The sequence below is a fragment of the Opisthocomus hoazin genome, chromosome Z (genome assembly GCF_030867145.1).
Source record: "Opisthocomus hoazin isolate bOpiHoa1 chromosome Z, bOpiHoa1.hap1, whole genome shotgun sequence".
NCBI classification, from domain to species: Eukaryota; Metazoa; Chordata; class Aves; order Opisthocomiformes; family Opisthocomidae; genus Opisthocomus; species Opisthocomus hoazin.
Window position 1 is genome coordinate 62493724 of NC_134454.1, and position 19107 is coordinate 62512830.

The 19107-nt window shown below is 42.7% G+C and overlaps 1 protein-coding gene across 2 annotated transcripts in view; it reads right to left on the reverse strand.

The window, feature by feature from the left end:
- Nucleotides 1-9362: 9362 nt before the first annotated feature.
- ST8SIA4 (ST8 alpha-N-acetyl-neuraminide alpha-2,8-sialyltransferase 4) overlaps nucleotides 9363-19107 on the reverse strand; it is a 70822-nt gene continuing 61077 nt past the window's right edge. For both annotated transcript variants that reach the window (XM_075411241.1, XM_075411242.1), the window contains exon 5: nucleotides 9363-14279. In XM_075411241.1, the coding sequence (XP_075267356.1) occupies nucleotides 13997-14279 (283 nt within the window). In that variant the 3' untranslated portion in view covers nucleotides 9363-13996. The remainder of the gene's footprint in view (nucleotides 14280-19107) is intronic.

Here is a 19107-nt window from a genome sequence, read left to right on the forward strand (position 1 = left end):
GTCAACAGGCAAAACATTTTTGTCACTGAACCCACCAGTTTCAGTATTTCATAATATCCAGGATCTGTTGAAAGAGCACCTAGAGAAGGAAGACTGATTTCCCATCACATTTATTTCCTGTCACACTGCTACAGATATCCAAACTGACCTCAAGAAAAATTAACTCCTTTCCACCTCAGAGCTTTTGGCAGTACTGTGGTAATATAAAACTGCTTCAGCATCATCTGTTATACTTCAAGTCTGTGTATGAAACTTTGTGCTATAGGCAGTGAACTGTTTCACAGAGCATGCAAAGCTAGAAGTGCTTTCAGTTACCAGTTTTCTGAATTATTTCTATACTGAGGTCAATAAAAAAAGAATTAAAATTACTGGTGCTGAACAAGCTAATTTTCCCCTCTCAACAAGCATACATCTGTTGGCTTAATATGAACACAAAAAACAACTCAGGGTAGATAAAGGGGTGTTTCCTGATAGCACACAGTTCCATGATTCTAAAGCAAACCTGTATTTCCTGTAGAGCCCTCTTCCTTGGTGAGGTGGCTGTTAGCTGCCTCTGCTGCACACTTTTATCCTCCTGCAGGAACACCTTCCCATCACCAGGGAACTGTCAGGCAGTGCTGACTGAACTACTGTGAATCTTGGGTGTAGTCTGCATACTGAAAACTTCTTTGATTAAGTGCTGACAAAAACCTGTTTTCACCAAACCAAATGCATTTTCAAAAGGCTAAAATCTAAGCCACTTCTCTGCATATATCTTACATGTTGTACTGTAGTATAAGCCAAGACAGTGATTCAGGTGACCCTGAGGACTTCATTTAAGCCAAGCAACAGAAGTGTGTCTTCCATACTAGCCTAACAAATTGTTGGACAGAAACGCTGCCTACAGCACTATTAGAAAATAGGGTGGCTTCATATGCAGGCTGATAGTCCAGAGGTAATCACACTTAGCAATGCCCTTTTTGCTCTGCTGTCTGTATAATATAATACACATTGATTTTCCACCTTGCCTACTTTTCACTTTAGATTGTGTCTCCATTATAAGCGAAGGAAAAGAAAAGCATTTAGGAGAGTTCTTGGCCAGCTGCATAATCAGCTGCTTCAACAGTGAGATCAGTCACAAGAAAGGGAAAAATCCGTAGTTATGATATACACCTTAGTAATGAGCGCTGCCTGAAGTTCCATGTATTATGTGCCTTTCCTGATTTACAATGCATTCTGCATTTGAAAGTAACAAATTTTGCCTTTGGCAAACTAGAAGTTTGCTTAGAAATTTTATTCATCAGCTTTATTGTTTCAAATGCATTTAACTAATTTGGATGGGCAGCAATATTCCTCTACTTTGTAATTTACGTAAATGTATATATCTGCATGTTTTATCTGTCCTACTCTGTAAAATTTTTTTTAGTTTGCCAAGGAAATTCAAGAAGAATTGGCTTAAATTAGAACCTGTATGCTTCTCTTCAGCAGCTAAGCAGAACAGTGCTACTGCAAACCAGAGATATTTTCAGACGCACAGTCCTGCCACACTGTGTTCTGCCAGAGGGTAGTGTCAACTCTTGTGAAGTCCAAGGACAATAGAGACATTTTCCATAGATCTTATGCTATTTCTTTCACGCTGCCTTCATGTCTAAACTCCCTTTCCAGATTTATGATTTGCAAGTAGGAAATAGTGTCTGTACCATAACTAATGGTGCTTTGCTCACTGCTACTTACTTCTTGTCCCCAAGTTACATAATTTTCACATTCTAAGCTCTCCTGCCTAACAAGGTGGAGCTGAGGACCTGGACAGGTCACGTGGTGAGGACAGGAGTGATTGCCTTGTGACAAAACATTGGCTGCACACAGGTGTATTCCCAGTTTACAAGGATCCTGCTAATTACAATTATGAGAGAAGCAGGCAAGCGAGAAAACTCTGAGGAGGAAAACACCTTCATTAAAATAATAAAAAGTTTTCTTGGTGAAAAAAAAACCCACAATGAAGTCAGAGCACCGTCTTAAATCTTTCCATTATAAATATTAATTAACTAGGAGTACTGCTACATCAGATTAGATCCTCTGCTTAGTGACCAAAACCCATTTAGATATGTACTATGTAAAAACAGAAGGACGTTTGTTTTAACTCAGCCACTTCTTTTCTGTCTTTCTGTTGACTTTCATTATAGCAGCAAATGAACTGAAGCTGAAATTTATCAACAATTCACTGTTTAAAAAAAGTTAAGCAATTGCTAAGAAATATACCTTATACAAATAATTTCTATGCCAAATAATTACAAACATATATTCTGGTGCTATGTGTTATCCAAATAAGTCCACAAATAAACAAGGTATAGAGATGAAAACGTTCCTACTTTTAGAGAACTACTAGTTTTCAAACCACAAAGTTCTCTTTTTCTTACAACTGGTTTCAACAGCAAATTGGAGAAAATCCATATCATCATCTTTTTTCATCACAAGTGTTTGCCTGCAAGCCAGTTTCCAGATATATTTGTGTATTTAGCTCTAAAAAAAAGATCAGAACAAAGCCATATCTTTTTAATAGACTTTCCATTAATTGACACCCTTCCCCAAATATGAAAGTAATGAATACACAAGTGTGTCTAGAGTCACTTTGTTCACCATAGTCACCTAAAGATCTGCTCAAGCCAGAAGACATGTTAAGGCTATAACAGCTATATTGTGGTCTAGTGAATCACAAGAATCTAGGAACAAAATTCTCCTGGGCTGCATGGTGACTCTCATGTAGTTCTTGAAAAGCAAGTTACTTTCCCTATCAGGATTTCCACATCATCTTTCTGAACTTCGTCATATGCTCTTGATAAGAAGCTACTAAAAATGAAAGGGAGAGAATATGGACTGGATTTCTACTCACCTGCCTTTGTGTCAAAACTGATACCCCCAGTTGGAGTATCAGTTGAGGGAGCGGCAAATGCTAGCAGAGACTGGGAACTAAGGTTTACTTTTATTGAGAAGACCATTACCTTAATTCTTTTCAGGTATTCTTCTGTCTTATCTACACTTACCTATCACTGTCTTTATCTACAGCTCACTTCAGCCTGATTTGCTAAGGCAGTAAGGCTTCTATGATGCCATTGCTTCTCTGTCAGTTCATCCTAGAAACTTAGCCAATGAGTCCAGCAGAGGCCCACGAAGAAGATTAAGGGACTGAAGCATCTTTCATATGAAATGCTGAAAGAGCTGGGATTGTTCAGTCTGGAGAAGGCTCAGAGAGGTCTCGCCCATGTATATAAATACCTGATGGCTGGGAATGAAGAAGAGGGAGAGAGAATCTTCTCAGTAGTGCGCACTGACAGGACAAGAGGCAATGAGCACAAATTAAAAACTGGAAATTCCATGTGAAAATGCTCTTTTTACTGTGAGGGTTGTCAAATACAGGACCAGGCTGCCCCGAGAGGTTGTGGAGTCACCATAACTGGAGACTTTCAAAACCCAACATAGCCCTGGGCAAACTGCTCTAGCTGACCAAGCTTGAGCAGCAGGATTTGGACTGGATGGTCTCAAGATGTCCATCCCAAGTGAAGCGATTCTGTGATTCTGCACTAATCCTTGATCAAATTCAGCCACATTTTCTAGAAGAGTAGCTGTCTTAGACATTTTAAATTCCTAAAACTTTTGGGAAATAAGATACAAGGAGAGGGAGAGTGAACACCACTTTTGCTGCTGCAGCAAAGTGGCACCCTGCACTCCCTCCACAGCAGCAGCCCACTGCCTAAATGGGATACAGGTTTATTAGCATCGACATATTAGCTCTTGCACAGCTGCAGACTGGCATCATAGGCACTTTTACTTGCCTGGCTTGTGAGCTTCTCCTGCCTTTGCAAAAGAAGTCCTCTGTCCCATGCTGCTATAGTGGATACTGGAGGGATGTGGGATTATTGGAAGAGGAAGCAGCTCGGTGAGAGGACTTTGGAAGACATTGGAAGTGGAAACGTGAAAGGTAGATAAGCAGTGATGTTGCTGGCATGGGAGGAGCTGAAGTTACTTCAGGACATAACTTTGCATAAAATCAGGCTTTACATATTGTACTACTCATAGGAGGACTTGTTTGATGAACAGAGTTGGAGCTATCATAGTGCTGAATGCTGTTTGTGTATCACACAACACTCTTCCATGAGCTGTAGAAGCAAAGCTGAGAGCATTGCCATAACACACTGCTCAGGCTACTCCAGCCTTCTGCTGAAAGAAGCAATTCATCCACATGGAGTACCATACTACAATAGCTATTCTTCTTCCAGGCTGGTGCACTGCTACATAACGGTGCCTCAGGTTTCAGATAGTTTCTCTTCACACACAGGAGTCCACTTTAGGAGTCTGCTTGCATGTGCCAATGATTCAGCAGGAGTAAGAACACAGAGCTTGGAGAGCAAATGGACTACACTGGAGAAGGGTGAATGCTATGCAGTTGGGGGTTCAGGAGAGGCACCTTTGAAAGTGTCTCCTCTTATTCTGTTACTGTTTTTTTTTCTGGCTATCTTCATACTATCACAATGTTATTAACCTTCACTTTGAATGTTGCTTTCCTGCAGTTAGAGGATTACATAGGAAAACAATGTGAGAACAGGTAGGTCAGAGTCTGTTCTTGAACTTACCAGACATCAAGCTGTTTTTTGTTAGTGCAACAGAGCAATGGAAGGAGACGAGGATTCGAATGCTCCAGAACAGCTGCTGAGTCAGGAAGGTGGGTCTGAGAAATCTGATAGCAAAAGCAGGCAGATTAGTTGTATTTAATAGCAGCTGTCAATCTCTGAAAAGAACAGAAGCTACTGAGAATAATATTCGTGAGGCAATAAGAAAGCAAAAGAAGTCTTGAAACATTATCTGTACAATACAGCTAGATCATTAGGAAGTACTTTTTGATAAGGTACTATTTGAAAAAAAGTGTGCACCAGTAAACACAGAGGTTGCATCTGCCTATCTGCTACTATCCGGGGAAACAGCCTATTCCAGCCCTTCTGTATTAGCAAAATCCTTTTGAACATGATTTCCCTTTGTCAGGATTTCAGAAGTTGACTGATTACTTAATAACTTGAAGTAAGAAGACCAACTATGAAAAGCATACATCTCCTTAAAGCATTTGTTAGAGATATACATAGATATTAAGGATGACGGCAATTATTTGGAAGGATTCCTTCTATGTACAGAGCATATTTTCAGACAGCCAGGGCCTTGGCTGACTCTCCATGCCTATTCTTATGCTGGAACTAATTACTTTCTCAGCTTTACACTGGTCTATGGCTTAACTCCTGGATAGCAACCCAGTGTGTTAACAGGCCTTCTTTTGGCAGGGGGATTTCCAGGAATGCCTTTGAGTGACCATTAGAAGGCGACTATGTTTAAAGGCAGGAGCTGAACTTTGCTTCAGTAGACTCCTAACTGTTTTCTGTACGTTTTCTGCACATTGAAATAATAGTAACACTCAGAGCTGTTCAATCACAGTAAACAGAATAAAAAAACGCATTAACAATAATGACCTATAAAATATTCCAGTTCTAGGAGAAATACAACAGTCCCATTTAAGCTATTCTGGAAGACTTGGAAGGATTGTCTTGTGAAACACAAAACTCTGAGGTCATCCACAGATATACAAAGAAAAAATGCTATCATTTAGGAAAAATAATTTTTATATTTATTTTTCTCTGGAGCAAATAAAGACCTAAGAGACTGAAAATGTTTTACATTATATTTGGAAATGTCCATACATGCAGTTTTGGCTTTAGGAGTCCTAACACAGCAGTTTGCCATTCCTGACTGGAAATGTTTTATTTTGTAACGTTTGCCTGAGCTTTATAGGAGTTGTATTTTGGGCAGGTATCTGCATTTTCCACTGTGGGATAGAAATTTAGTCTTCACACTGCCTCTCAGAATGGAGAAGAGTCATGACATGCCCTCTAGCTCTTCAACAGAGGATGCTCCTTGGTGCACCACAAGAGATGCTAGTCCACAGAGGAGAAAGGGGACGAAACTTCCCATCTAACTCTAGACAGTAGCCATAACAGCAAAACAGTGAAGACTGTATTTCTTCTCTGAGTCTTTGACGTATGGGTAGTATTTGACATGTGCCTCAAGACCTGTTTTTCCTCACTCTTTCAAAAGACTAAATACCATCTTATTTTAAACTCACTCTGCACTAAATAGAATCAGCTCCACTATTTCCACTCAAATTCTGGCAATGTAAAATGAGTGGAAAAGGTGAGAATATCCAGACTATGTATACAACAGTCTAGAAAACATGGAATGGCTGTGAGGAGACTAAGAGGTTGACTTGTAATCAACACACACCCTTTAAAGGGGAGACGTTTCCTACTCGCTCTAAAACAATCAAAGAATGCTGAAACTCAAGCAATAATGTTTCCTTTAAAACAGATCCTTCTTGTTCCATCTTTGTCATTACATGGTTCTCATTGCACTTCCCTTGGAATACATTTTAGTCTCCATGAAAGAAGTATTCTTTGTTCTTTGAGACCACAGCCTCTGCAGTTGGCTACTTCTGTTACACCTGAGTGCCATAAAGTGACAACTAAACTTGAAGTGGAAATTACATTTCCTTTGGCAGTACTACTTTGAGAAGCAGTCTTTCATACTGTTAATCAGGTTTAAGGCTTAGAAGCAGCACTTGAGCCACTTCAAATATCTTTAAAGTTTCGCAATAACAAAATGATGAAAACATCTAATTGATTTAAATATGTATTTATTTTGGGACATAAAAGACAAACAGAAGATAAGAAGACATAAACTGGATACAGAAAGGTATGATTCAGGAGGCCACTGTTAAAGGCTGCTGGAGAAAGCATAGCTGAATATTACCAGTGTAAACAGATCTTCATTACAGTGCAAGAATTTTTCATGGACACAGTTACTGATTAGCAATTATAAGCTTATATGTTTTTGCTGTAGTAAGTAATCAAAAGACAGCACTTTCCCAATAAAAATGGGTAGTTATTTAAAATAATCTAATTAATATTACAGAGCTATAAGCAGGATGCAGCAAAATATGGTCTCTTGCATCTGTGCCATGAAAAAGGACACAGCTCAGCAAAATATTGACTGTCATAGCATTTTCAAATACACAGAAGTTCCAACAGTGTATGAAGGCTGACTCTACAATTATAGAATAAAAATATAAAAATTTTTATGGAAAGGCTGGCATTTTTTTTCTAGTTTCTGTAGCCAGGGAAGAGCTGTGTACTTGCTTTTGCAGCATGGCTGGTAAAGGTTTAGAAATCTGTTATTGATCGAAACATGATACTGATTAACAGGCTTAAAGAATAGTGTATGTTTTTTTGCAGTATTGTGTATGATTTCTAAAAGCTATTTTTGCATTTTCTTTTAAATTCTGAGGCGTTCAGAGAGCTTAATTCTGGCCCTCATTGGGTAAGTTTTGCTCTCATGTGAACCACTTCAAACATTTTATTAGATTGTATTAATGGGGCATTATGAGTGGCCGCCTCCTCCAGCCTCTTTAGGCCAGGACCTCTCCTGCATGACTGACAAAGCCCAGCCTGGTGCCTGGGGACTCGGGGTCTCTGCCTAGGCTGACAGATGTAGCTGCCACTTTCCCATTTGCAGGCTCAATCAGAAGTGAAGCTGAGCACACGTCACCGTGACACGCACCGACACAGACATACGGACCCTGACACAGCCGGTCACACGCACGGCCGCAGAGGAAGTGCAGCCCCCGACAGCACCCCCACAGAGGACTCACACAAACACAAGGGCAGACGGCTCAGCCCTCTTCTCCTCCCAGGCTGGCAGAGAGAGGAGGTCACCAGTGCAGCACACACGGGACACTCTCCATGTTCACAAGCACACGCACTTTAGCGGATCCCTCGAGCAACTGGCATGGCCCCTCTGCCCACCTCACCTCTCCACACACCTGGCACCCCTGCCCAGCCCAGGGTCTCCTACTCGCCAGCTGGTCCAGCTTGAAGTTTGCTGGTGATTACACACGTACACCCCGCACACACTGGGACTGGGGAGGATACAGACACTCGCCCCCCAAGGCAGCCAGCACCAGACACACGGCTGCAACCCGTGGTCCTGCACCAACCACCAGCACTGACCCCCTCACTCGACTTGCTCATGATGGTGCCCCTCAGCAGCTGGTTTTGGGAACACACACTGTTCCCACCCCACAAGCTGTGGTTAAACACCACTTGCTCTAGCTGCTGGCACTGAGTCATAGAATTCTAGAATCATTCAGGTTGCAAAAGAGCTTGAAGATCATCAAATCCAACTGTTAATGTAACACTGCCAAGCCCATCACTAAACCATGTCCTTAAGTGCCACATCTACACATCTTTTAAACACCTCCAGGGATGGAGACTCAACCATTTCCCTGTTCCAGTGCTTGATAACTCTTTCCACGAAGAAATTTTTCTAACATCCAATCTAAATCTCCCCTGGCGCAACTTGAGGCTGCTTCCTCTCATCCTATCACTTGTTACTCAGGAAAAGAGACCAACACCCATCTCACCACAACCTCTTTTCAGGAAGTTGTACAGAGCAGCTGAGACTCCCCAACTTGCTCCAGCAGCCAACATCTCAGGCCAGGGCTGCCCATACCCCCGGTCTGACTCCAGCTGTGGGCACCCACGCCTCTCACACTGGTCCACCAGCAGCTGCCACTGAGTCCCTGCAGGACTCACATGCACAGGATAGAGAGTGAAAGTACTATGAGAGGTAATTATGAAAAGATTTAATGGGGAGTTAGGACAGACTGTGGCAATCCGGTGCAGGGCTCAGCCAGAGAAGTGTACTGACTAGCTTCAGTTTACACGCGAACGTCCCCTTTTCTGTGTATTCCTCTTCTTCCCCCCCGCACATTGCCTCATCAGTTTTCACAGTCCCACAGATTCCCTCCATCATCCTGGACCCTCAGGTCTGCATCCTTATCAGCCACAGATTCCTGTTGGCCAGCAGTTTCTTGGTTTTCATTCAGTTAGTGTGACTGACAAGGTTGGCTTCTTATCTCCATTATAATCTGCCTGTCAGGCTTGTGTCTCCACATACTTCATTGCTTCCCCCTTTTGCTTAGTAGCCCATTTGACATGATCCTTGATCAGATAATCTTACTGGAATAAGCATTCCTACACTCCACATATCCTTACCAGTTCGCGTGACTGATCAGTTTTGGTTCTTATTGCTGCCTCCTTTATCATTTGTTGGTCAGGTTTGTGTCTCTCTGTGTTCTTGTTTATGGCTTCCTCCTCTTCTTAATATCCCCTTTTTTGTTGAGAAAATCCTTGACCAGACACCTTAAAGGAGCAGACACTCTCCTTGCACATATTCTTAAAATCAGCAAAATATTATCACAACTGTGTTAAAAAGGAGTATGGAACAGAATATAGCAGAAAAAATGAAAAAATTCTTTATTTTACAGTTATACAAATAAAAAACAATCCCCATAGCTGTACTTGAAATAGTATTAACAGTGTCAAATATGACAATCCTGACAGAATACAAATCAATCCTTTAAACCACAGAAACTGTATTACACACGCTCAGTAGCAATAGTACTGTGCAGGAATGAAGCTCTCTGTAAACGCTCTTCCTTTATTTTATCTACATTTACAACAATTGTGCTTTTCCCTACACAAAGTAACAGTGCTCTCAAAAATAAATAATGTGCAATTTCAGAGCTATATCCTGAAATATGCTAATCTAGATCCCCATCTAAATCCTGGACATGTCTCTCCCAGGAAAGTCACTGCAACAAGTGCTCAGCACTTTGCTAGATCAAACACTAAAAAAGGTACTGAACCCACACCTGTTCTTCAAATTGCAGTCAGTTACAGGAAAGGTGCTAACCTCAAGCCCATGTTGCTTATATTGTTTAACAAAAGAATGGTACAATCTTTATTACACATCAGATTGTGTAAACCAGCAAGGGTTGAAAGGTTCAGTAGATCTTTTATCTGGAGAGTGGCTCAGAGCTGTGGGAAAGAGAACTGTCCTAAAGCTGAAAACTTAATAACCAAATACATTTATCTATCATTTTTGTGAAATATGAAATACTCTCTGCCACAGAAACATTAACCTGTACATTAATAAACAATTTACAATAAATTTATCTGAATGAAATCAAGTTGTTCAATGTAAAGCTGCCATAAGATTCAGAGAAATATACACTGTCTGCTGTCTTGATGTAGCTCCCAGTTCTTATTTTTAACATCCATTTGAGGAACCATAGCTGGCAAATGATACGACTGATACAAGGATAAATTTGAGGAACACTCAACTGATGGGCATTCCTCAGATATCACGACAATATTAGGGAACCTTCTTCTTTTTGTCCTTTCTACTTCGTAGTCGTTGTTGATAGTGCTGGATGATAAAAGTGGTAATTATAATAAAGCCTGTTTATCTGATCTGTGCTGTAGGCAGCACCGGAGGTGTGAATGTATATAAACAACAGAAATCATCCAAGGTAGCTATGGAGGCTTGAGCTGCTGACTGTTGCCCAGTGAAGACCATGAGGTGAAATTTATTCCACTATACAGTAGCTAAGCCTTTGGTGCTATGCCTCGGGTCACCTTTAGGGAAAAAGAGTCACACAGTGGAAATAATCTGTTTATTTTTTCATTCAGGGCCTGGGGTGCCTCAGGAGAAATACACAAAGCGCAGATCTAGAAGATGTAATGGAAAGGTGAGAAAGGGTGTCTGCAATGAGTCTACTGCTACAGCTTCCCAGCAGTGAGAGGGCTAACCACCAAGGCCACGTAACCTAACAGGAACAGCTCTGGGCATGTCACACCTCAGGTCACCCTAGAGTAGCCAGCAACTGGTCGTCACAAACCACCTCCAAATAGACAATCTGTAGCACAACAAACTGCACACCAGCGAGCCCCAGAAGCTTTGGACTCCACACGGGCACAGATCCTATACAAGAGCAACAGAATAAAATGACTCCTAGTGCTTGTGAAAACATGCAGTTGAAGACTGTAACTACTACTTGCCTCAGAGAATGGTTTGAAACCTACCACTCAAGTACATTACAGTTCAGCTCAGGATAAAGCTGAGGCAGGTGAGACAGGAGGTGGGTTAGTGAAGAGTCCTGTGCTTTCAGTAGGGAGGCACACCTGGGTGCCAGTTTGACAGGAAAGTGCTATGAGAAGGATGAGTGCGGATGCTGGTAGAGAGCTGTGAAACCATGACTCGGAGTGCTCGAAGTGTGCAGTATTGAAAGTGGAAAGCCTGCAGGAGATGAGGTTAAGGTCGTTTTGAGAAGGTACGGGCAAACTCTGTTGTCTTGAAAGCAGGTGCTACTGCCATGCCTTGTGCCAAACTAAGTTGGGGAAACCTTGCCCTGTATTATCATGTTCTATCAGATTTAGTGATAGGGTAAAAATTTGGACTAAAAGGCTTGTGTACTAAAGTTAACTTCACTAGCAGAGAATCAAATCCAAATCTTGAAAAATAAGCTCAGGCCAAATTTTTCTTCATCTGCTGACTTTTGAATGTCAACTTTCTCATCTATCTTCCTATTTATGTCTCATTATTTTCACTTACACAAGTAATTTTTTTTTACTGCCATAGGAATTAGAGTGTCTGATCTACTTTGCTCTCAGAGAAATAATCAGTTGGTGCACCAAAACCTTCTCTGAGGTGAAAAAAATCACGTCAGTTAGTATTTTAGTCTACTCTAAGTCCCTTTCTATTGATGGCTTGACACTAGAGAGACGACAAGACATTCCCAGAAGGAAAGATACAGCTAAACAGATGCTTCTGTTAGACTGGCACTTGCAAATTCTTCATCTCCACAGGAACGCTGTCAATGTATATGAAATATGTTTTAAAAGATCAACAGCAGCAAAACCCTAACAGGAAGAACAGGAATACATCCACCTTTCATCAAGAAAATAACCTTGTCTTAAACTGCAAGTTTACACAGTGTACAAATAACACCCTCTGGCTTACCAATAACTAATTAAACATATTCAGTATGTATTGCTGTTTAGTTCCTTGTGATACCTTGTTTCAGTGATGATTGTGTTAGGACCACATCCCACACCTTAGTATATACCCAAAGTAAACTGTCCTGAGTAGGAGAGACTGGTGAATACGGAAAGATACTGCTGTGTCTTATGTATAGCAGAATTACTTTCTATTTCCCGTCAGCTTTTGGCAAAAATGTCTGCAAGGCAGTGATTTAGCTACAAAATTTGCATCATCACAGAACTCTAGTCATGTATGATGAAAGATGTGAACTTAAGAGGAAAACCGGGCAATAAATGGCACTTTTACCTAGTGTGAGCATTGTGCTACATATAAAACTGCTCAACTGCTCAAGCTAGTTCAAAATTCAATGGTTACACCAAATATCTTATCTGGAGATGAGAAACTAACCTAGAACTAAAAACACGACATGAAAATACCCATACATTGTATCTGCATGCCTCCTTACCCTAGCCTGACATGAAAATGGTGGAACCATGGTGTTCTTCATTTACCTGCACCAACAGCACTAAAACGTATCTATGCAGACAGGTTTTGTATCTTAGTATATGCTGTACTGACACTCCACCCTCTCCCACCCTCCTGTAATTTCTTGTTCTCTTTTTTGAAAGAAGAGAGTGAAAGAAATCTTGGTTTCATGGATAAACAAGAATGATGCCCAGAAAAAATACTGTGAGATTATGCAGCCCCGCGTTATTGTGTTATTTCAGTCAATTATATATCAGAACACCAAGCTGATATTAAAAAGGTATATTGGAGAGAGATATCATCCAACACCACTAAAAATTTGAGTTTTAAAAGAACTGCTTGATCTACATTTCTTTTATTTTCCATTTAATTGGCTAGGTGTTTGGGGTTTTTTTTGACATGGTCCAGTGTCACCCGAGTTCCCTTAGAATTTGTATTTTGCTTTCAACCAGGAATAAAAAAATGTGTATATATATATTTGAATGTATGAAATAACTTCTTTACTCCTATAGATTTTTCTGAACAACGAAATTCCATATGCAAAGTCGGTAAAGAGGCTGTGCTTTGACATGCTTAATTAAAAAAATTTAAATAACATAAACAATATGTTCCCTACTGCAGCAAAGAAATACTGTACTAAATCTACACCATTTCTTCAAGAAAGGAAAAAATGTCTATAAGAGTAATCTTTGGTACCAAAAATAAGGGCACCTTCTTGTATGTCTTCAAATCCGAACACAACAGAAAAACTTTTCTTTAAAAATGGATCAAAATGACCTCAGAGAGGTTCCATGTTGTGGGTATTGACAGCAGTAGCTAGAAAAACAATTGGGACATTAAGGGTTACGTGACACCAGGCTACAACACAATAACAATGGATAAAATATTTGATGTCTTCCTCCACCCTCCCACTCTTCTCATTTTTTTTCCTAAGACAATTCTCTAAGATATATACTTTCAATTACTCGTAACATCCTCAAAATCCTTTAAGGGCTCCAATACTTAAAAGCAACAAAACTCAACCAACAGCAATAAGAAAAACAGCAACAAAAGCTGAGGTTATAATACAAGACCAGAAACAGTCCTCTGACTGAAGGCATTTACTGATTTGTTTGATCTTACGGAGTTCACTTTCTCTACTCAATCATGAACTTTTCTGCCAAAGCCTGGTTTATTTGCTCAAGAAAATACTCCATCTGTTAGGGATCTCTTCTGTCGGCTGTCTGACCACAGTGGCAAGTCAGCAGTAAGCAGGCTATATTTTTCTTCTTTAATTCATGATGAATGTGTCACTGGTTCCTGTAAACACTACTGAGTATACATTAAAGCTTTGTTCTTGCTGAAAGTGGCACTTACTTGAACCTTGCAGTCAAGATAGCTTAGTTACATAGCACTTTACAGGTGTAATAGCTGGTAATGTACTTCTGATAAAATTTCTTTTTCCGATGGCTTAATGGGTATTGAAACTCATCCTCACTGGGATCCCACTGCCATTCCACAACATCTTTATGATGAAGTGTGTATTCTGTACTACTTCTTGTACTTTACATGTGCTTTATTGCTGTATACATTTCCCTGTTGTTAATTTAAGTGCTCCTCTGTTATGTAATACATACAATGTTTTAAACTCTAATGGCATCCTATGAGGACTGGCATTAGAAAAGTACCGATACTTCAGATCATCATAATAATGATACTTGACTGGTTTTCCATGTAAATCCTTTGGGAATGGCCAAAATCCATACAGGTGAATTTCATCACAAAATCTGGTGGCAAGCGTATACATGAGGAGACCAGTGCTGGGTCGTTTAATGTGGACCTTGTTTGTCAGCCAATAGCTGTAAAAAAAGAAAAAGTACATTAAGAAACTCTCATACAACTTCATGTGAATAAAACCTGTAAACTTTTTTTATCTATTATGCATTCATTTTACACTATAAAAAAGCAAAAATTTCCTCTAAACTGAGATCACAAATGATGACACTGTTTTGGCACAGGTTTATTACACCTAGGAGAAAAGAAGTGAGATGTTATTTAACACAGTGCTGAAGAAAAGCTGGCCACCTAAGGTTCATAGTTCAGGCTTTAACTCTAACAAGATGTTAGAGTTAATGGCCTTCTGATTACTACCCCTAATGGCCTTCTGATTACTACCCCCTCTTGGTAATGCAGGTTGGCGGGGACGAGGTAGCAGAAAGAAGTCCCAAGGCCATCAAAAGGGACTTCAGGGCACTAGGGCGACTGGTTGAGGGATCAGGGGCGCAGGTGGTGTTTTCCTCCATCCCATCAGTGGCAGGGGACAGCACTGAAAGGGGCAGGAAAACTCACCTGGTTAACAGGTGGCTCAGGGACTGGTGCCATCGGTCAAATTTTGGCTTTTTTGATCATGGGGAGGTATACACAGCACCGGGCCTGCTGGCAACAAGTGGAGCTCAGCTATCACAAAGGGGGAAAAGAATTCTTGGCCACGAGCTGGCGGGGCTCATTGAGAGGGCTTTAAACTAGGTTCGAAGGGGGAAGGGGATATTGCCCAGCTCACTAGGGATGAGCCTAGGCTTGGAGTGCCAAGGCCAGGGGTGAGATTGACAGCCCAGCTCAAGTGTGTTTACACCAATGCACGTAGTATGGCCAATAAACAGGAGGAGCTGGAAGCCATTATACAGCAGGACGGCTACGACTTGGTCGCCATCACAGAAACGTGGTGGGACAACTCGCATGACTGGCATGCTGTCATAGATGGCTACAGACTCTTTAGGAAAGACAGGTCAACAAGGAGAGGTGGGGGAGTTGCTCTATATGTGAGGGAGCAACTGGAATGCATTGAGCTTGGCCTGGGGGCAAGTGAAGAAGGAGTTGAAAGCTTGTGGGTTAGAATTAAGGGACAGGCTCACACGGGTGACATTACGGTGGGTGTATACTACAGGCCACCTGACCAGGAGGAGGAGGTTGATGAAGCCTTCTACAGGCAGCTGCAAGCAGCCTCACAGTCACAGGCTCTGGTTCTCATGGGGGACTTCAACCACCCTGACATCAGCTGGGAAGACCATACAGCTAGGCAGGCGCAATCCAGGAGGTTCCTACAGAGCATCGATGATAACTTTCTGATGCAAGTGGTGGAGGAACCAACAAGGAAAGGCGCTCTGCTGGACCTTGTATTAACAAACAAGGAGGGACTGGTGGAGGACGTGAAGGTTGGAGGTAGACTCGGCTGCAGTGACCATGAAATGGTCGAGTTCAGGATCCTGCATGGAGGAAGCAGGGCGATAAGCAGGATCAAAACCCTGGACCTCAGGAGGGCTGACTTTGCCCTCTTCAAGGAGCTACTGGGAGGAATCCCGTGGGCCAGGGCTCTCGAAGGCAGGGGGGTCCATGAGTGCTGGTCGCTTTTTAAACAACACTTCTTCCATGCACAGGAGCAATGCATCCCCCTGAGAAAGAAATTTAGCAAAGGAGGCAGGAGACCTGCATGGTTAAACAAGGAGCTTCTAGCGGAGATCAGGCAGAAGAGAAAGGTGCATGGCATGTGGAAAGAGGGACAGGCCACTTGGGAAGAGTACAGAAACGTAGTGAGAGCATGCAGGGATGCGACGAGGAAGGCCAAGGCTCACCTGGAATTGAAGCTGGCAAGGGATGTCAAAAACAACAAGAAGGGCTTCTTCAACTACATCAGCAGCAAAAGGAAGGCTAGGGACAACTTGGGGCCGCTGCTGAATGAGGCGGGTGTCCTGGTGACGGAGGATGCGGAGAAGGCAGAGCTACTGAATGCCTTCTTGGCTTCAGTCTTCAGTGCTAAGACTGGCCCTCAGGAATCCCAGGCCCAGGAGGTAAGAGAAGAAGCCTACAGAGAGGACGACTTTCCCTTGGTCGAGGAGGACTGTGTGAGGGATCGCTTAAGCGATCTGGATGTCCACAAATCCATGGGCCCCGACGGAATGCACCCACGAGTGCTGAGGGAGCTGGCGGATGTCATTGCTGAGCCACTCTCCATCATCTTTGAGAGGTCCTGGAGGACAGGAGAGGTGCCCGAGGACTGGAGAAAGGCCAATGTCACTCCAATCTTCAAAAAGGGCAAGAAGGAGGACCCAGGGAACTACAGGCCGGTCAGCCTCACCTCCATCCCGGGAAAGGTGATGGAGCAGCTTATCCTGGAGGCCATCATCAAGCAAGTGGAAGAAAAGAAGGTTATCAGGAGTAGTCAGCATGGATTCACCAAGGGGAAATCATGCCTGACCAATCTGATAGCTTTCTACGATGACATGACTGGCTGGGTAGACGAAGGGAGAGCTGTGGATGTTATCTACCTTGACTTCAGCAAGGCTTTCGACACAGTCTCCCATGATATCCTCCTGGGGAAGCTGAGGAAGTGTGGGCTGGATGAGTGGTCGGTGAAGTGGATTGAGAACTGGCTGAATGGCAGAACTCAGAGGGTTGTCATCAGGGGCGCTGAGTCTAGTTGGAGGCTGGTGACAAGTGGTGTCCCTCAGGGGTCAGTACTGGGCCCAGTCTTGTTTAACTTCTTCATCAACGACCTGGATGAAGAGTTAGAATGTACCCTCAGCAAGTTTGCTGACGACACCAAACTGGGAGGTGTGGTAGATACACCGGAAGGCTGTGCTGCCATTCAGCGTGACCTGGATAGGCTGGAGAGCTGGGCAGAGAGGAACCTGATGAGGTTCAACAAGGGCAAGTGCAGGGTCCTGCACCTGGGGAGGAACAACCTCATGCACCAGTACAGGCTTGGGGTGGACCTGCTGGAGAGCAGCTCTGCGGAGAGGGACCTGGGTGTCCTGGTGGACGACAGGTTAACTATGAGCCAGCAGTGTGCCCTGGCTGCCAAGAAGGCCAATGGGATCCTGGGGTGCATCAAGAAGAGTGTGGCCAGCAGGACAAGGGAGGTTCTCCTTCCCCTCTACACTACCCTGGTGAGGCCTCATCTGGAGTACTGTGTCCAGTTCTGGGCTCCCCAGTTCAAGAAGGATGAAGAGCTACTGGAGAGAGTCCAGCGGAGGGCTACAAGGATGGTGAGGGGACTGGAGCATCTCCACTACGAGGAGAGGTTGAGGGAACTGGGCTTGTTCAGCCTGAAGAAGAGAAGGCTGCGAGGGGACCTTATAAATGCCTACAAATATCTGAAGGGTGGGTGTCAGGAGGATGGGGCCAAGCTCTTTTCAGTGGTGCCCAGTGACAGGACAAGGGGTAATGGGCACAAACTGAGGCACAGGAAGTTCCGTCTGAACATGAGGAGGAACTTCTTCTCTCTGAGGGTGACGGAGCACTGGAACAGGCTGCCCAGGCAGGTTGTGGAGTCTCCTTCTCTGGAGATATTCAAGACCCGCCTGGACAAGGTCCTGTGCAGCCTGCTGTAGGTGACCCTGCTTCGGCGGGGGGGTTGGACTAGATGACCCACAGAGGTCCCTTCCAACCCCTACTATTCTGTGATTCTGTGATTCTGTGATGTTACAATGACTGCAAATGCTAGAATACTGCAGTTCAACTCTTCAGCCAGATCAGGGAATAGTCTCTTGCTATAAACTCTGACCTCTTGCAGTTTTCAACTCACCTCATCTAGTCAGCCCTGCGCTGAATAGTTGATTGGCCTAGTGATTACTTCACAGATTGCTTGTCAAAATAGAAACTAAACGGACATAATAAATATAACACATTAAGAACGTAACTTTCAGAGGTAAACAAAAGTGAAGATTTAATTATTTTGGTTGTGATTAAGTATGTAAAGCTTCCTGGTTGCTAACGGTAATCTCCAGAAAAGCAAAATCTTGCACTAATAATTTTAAATAGGTTTTCTTTTGCACTCAACAGTTCATAGATCTGACTGAAGCTATCAGACAGTGTTGTGGTTTAACCCAGCAGCTGGCAACTAAGCACTGTGCAGCCGCTCGCTCACCCTTCCTCTTCCCCTCCAGTGGGAGAGGGAGGAGAAACGGATGAACAGGGAAACTTGTGGGTTGAGATAAAGACAGTTTAATATGGCAACAAAGGGAATACTAATTTGAGGACTACTACTACTAATGATATTAAAAATGACAGTAATGAATATGCAAAACAAACTATATACAATTTTCTCACCACCTGATGACCAATTTGCAGTCAGACCCTGAGCAGCAATCACAGAACCCCAAACTTTTGGATTTTGCGAATTTTGCAAAACTCACGAAAAAGACCTAACTCCCATAAAAATTTGAACTCCTGGAGAAGAAAGGATTTGAACTCATGGAAAACGAGAAAAAAAGATTCATGCCCCTCAGCCAACTGCCATTCACTAACTGAGCACATCATCTACGGTATGGAATATTTCCAGCTTGGGTTACCTGCCTGGCTGTGCTCCCTCCCAGCTCCTGCACACCTGCTCATTAGCAGACTATGGGAGACTGGAAAAAGTCCTTGATTTCACAGCACCAACTAAAAATATCAGTGTTATCAACATTCTTCTTGCACCAAATCCAAACCACGGAAGCTACTGAGAAGTAAACTAACTCTATCCCAGCTGAAACTAGGATAGGCAGTTTTTCCTGAGCCAGTAACAACATCTAGTTGTGGGTTTAGAAGCTGCAGAGAGTTTTCAGAGAGGCAAATTGGGGGTAGATGCAGAAAGAACACGGGAACTGAACCTTATTCCAGCACATAGCTCACACTGGTAACTTCAAAGTC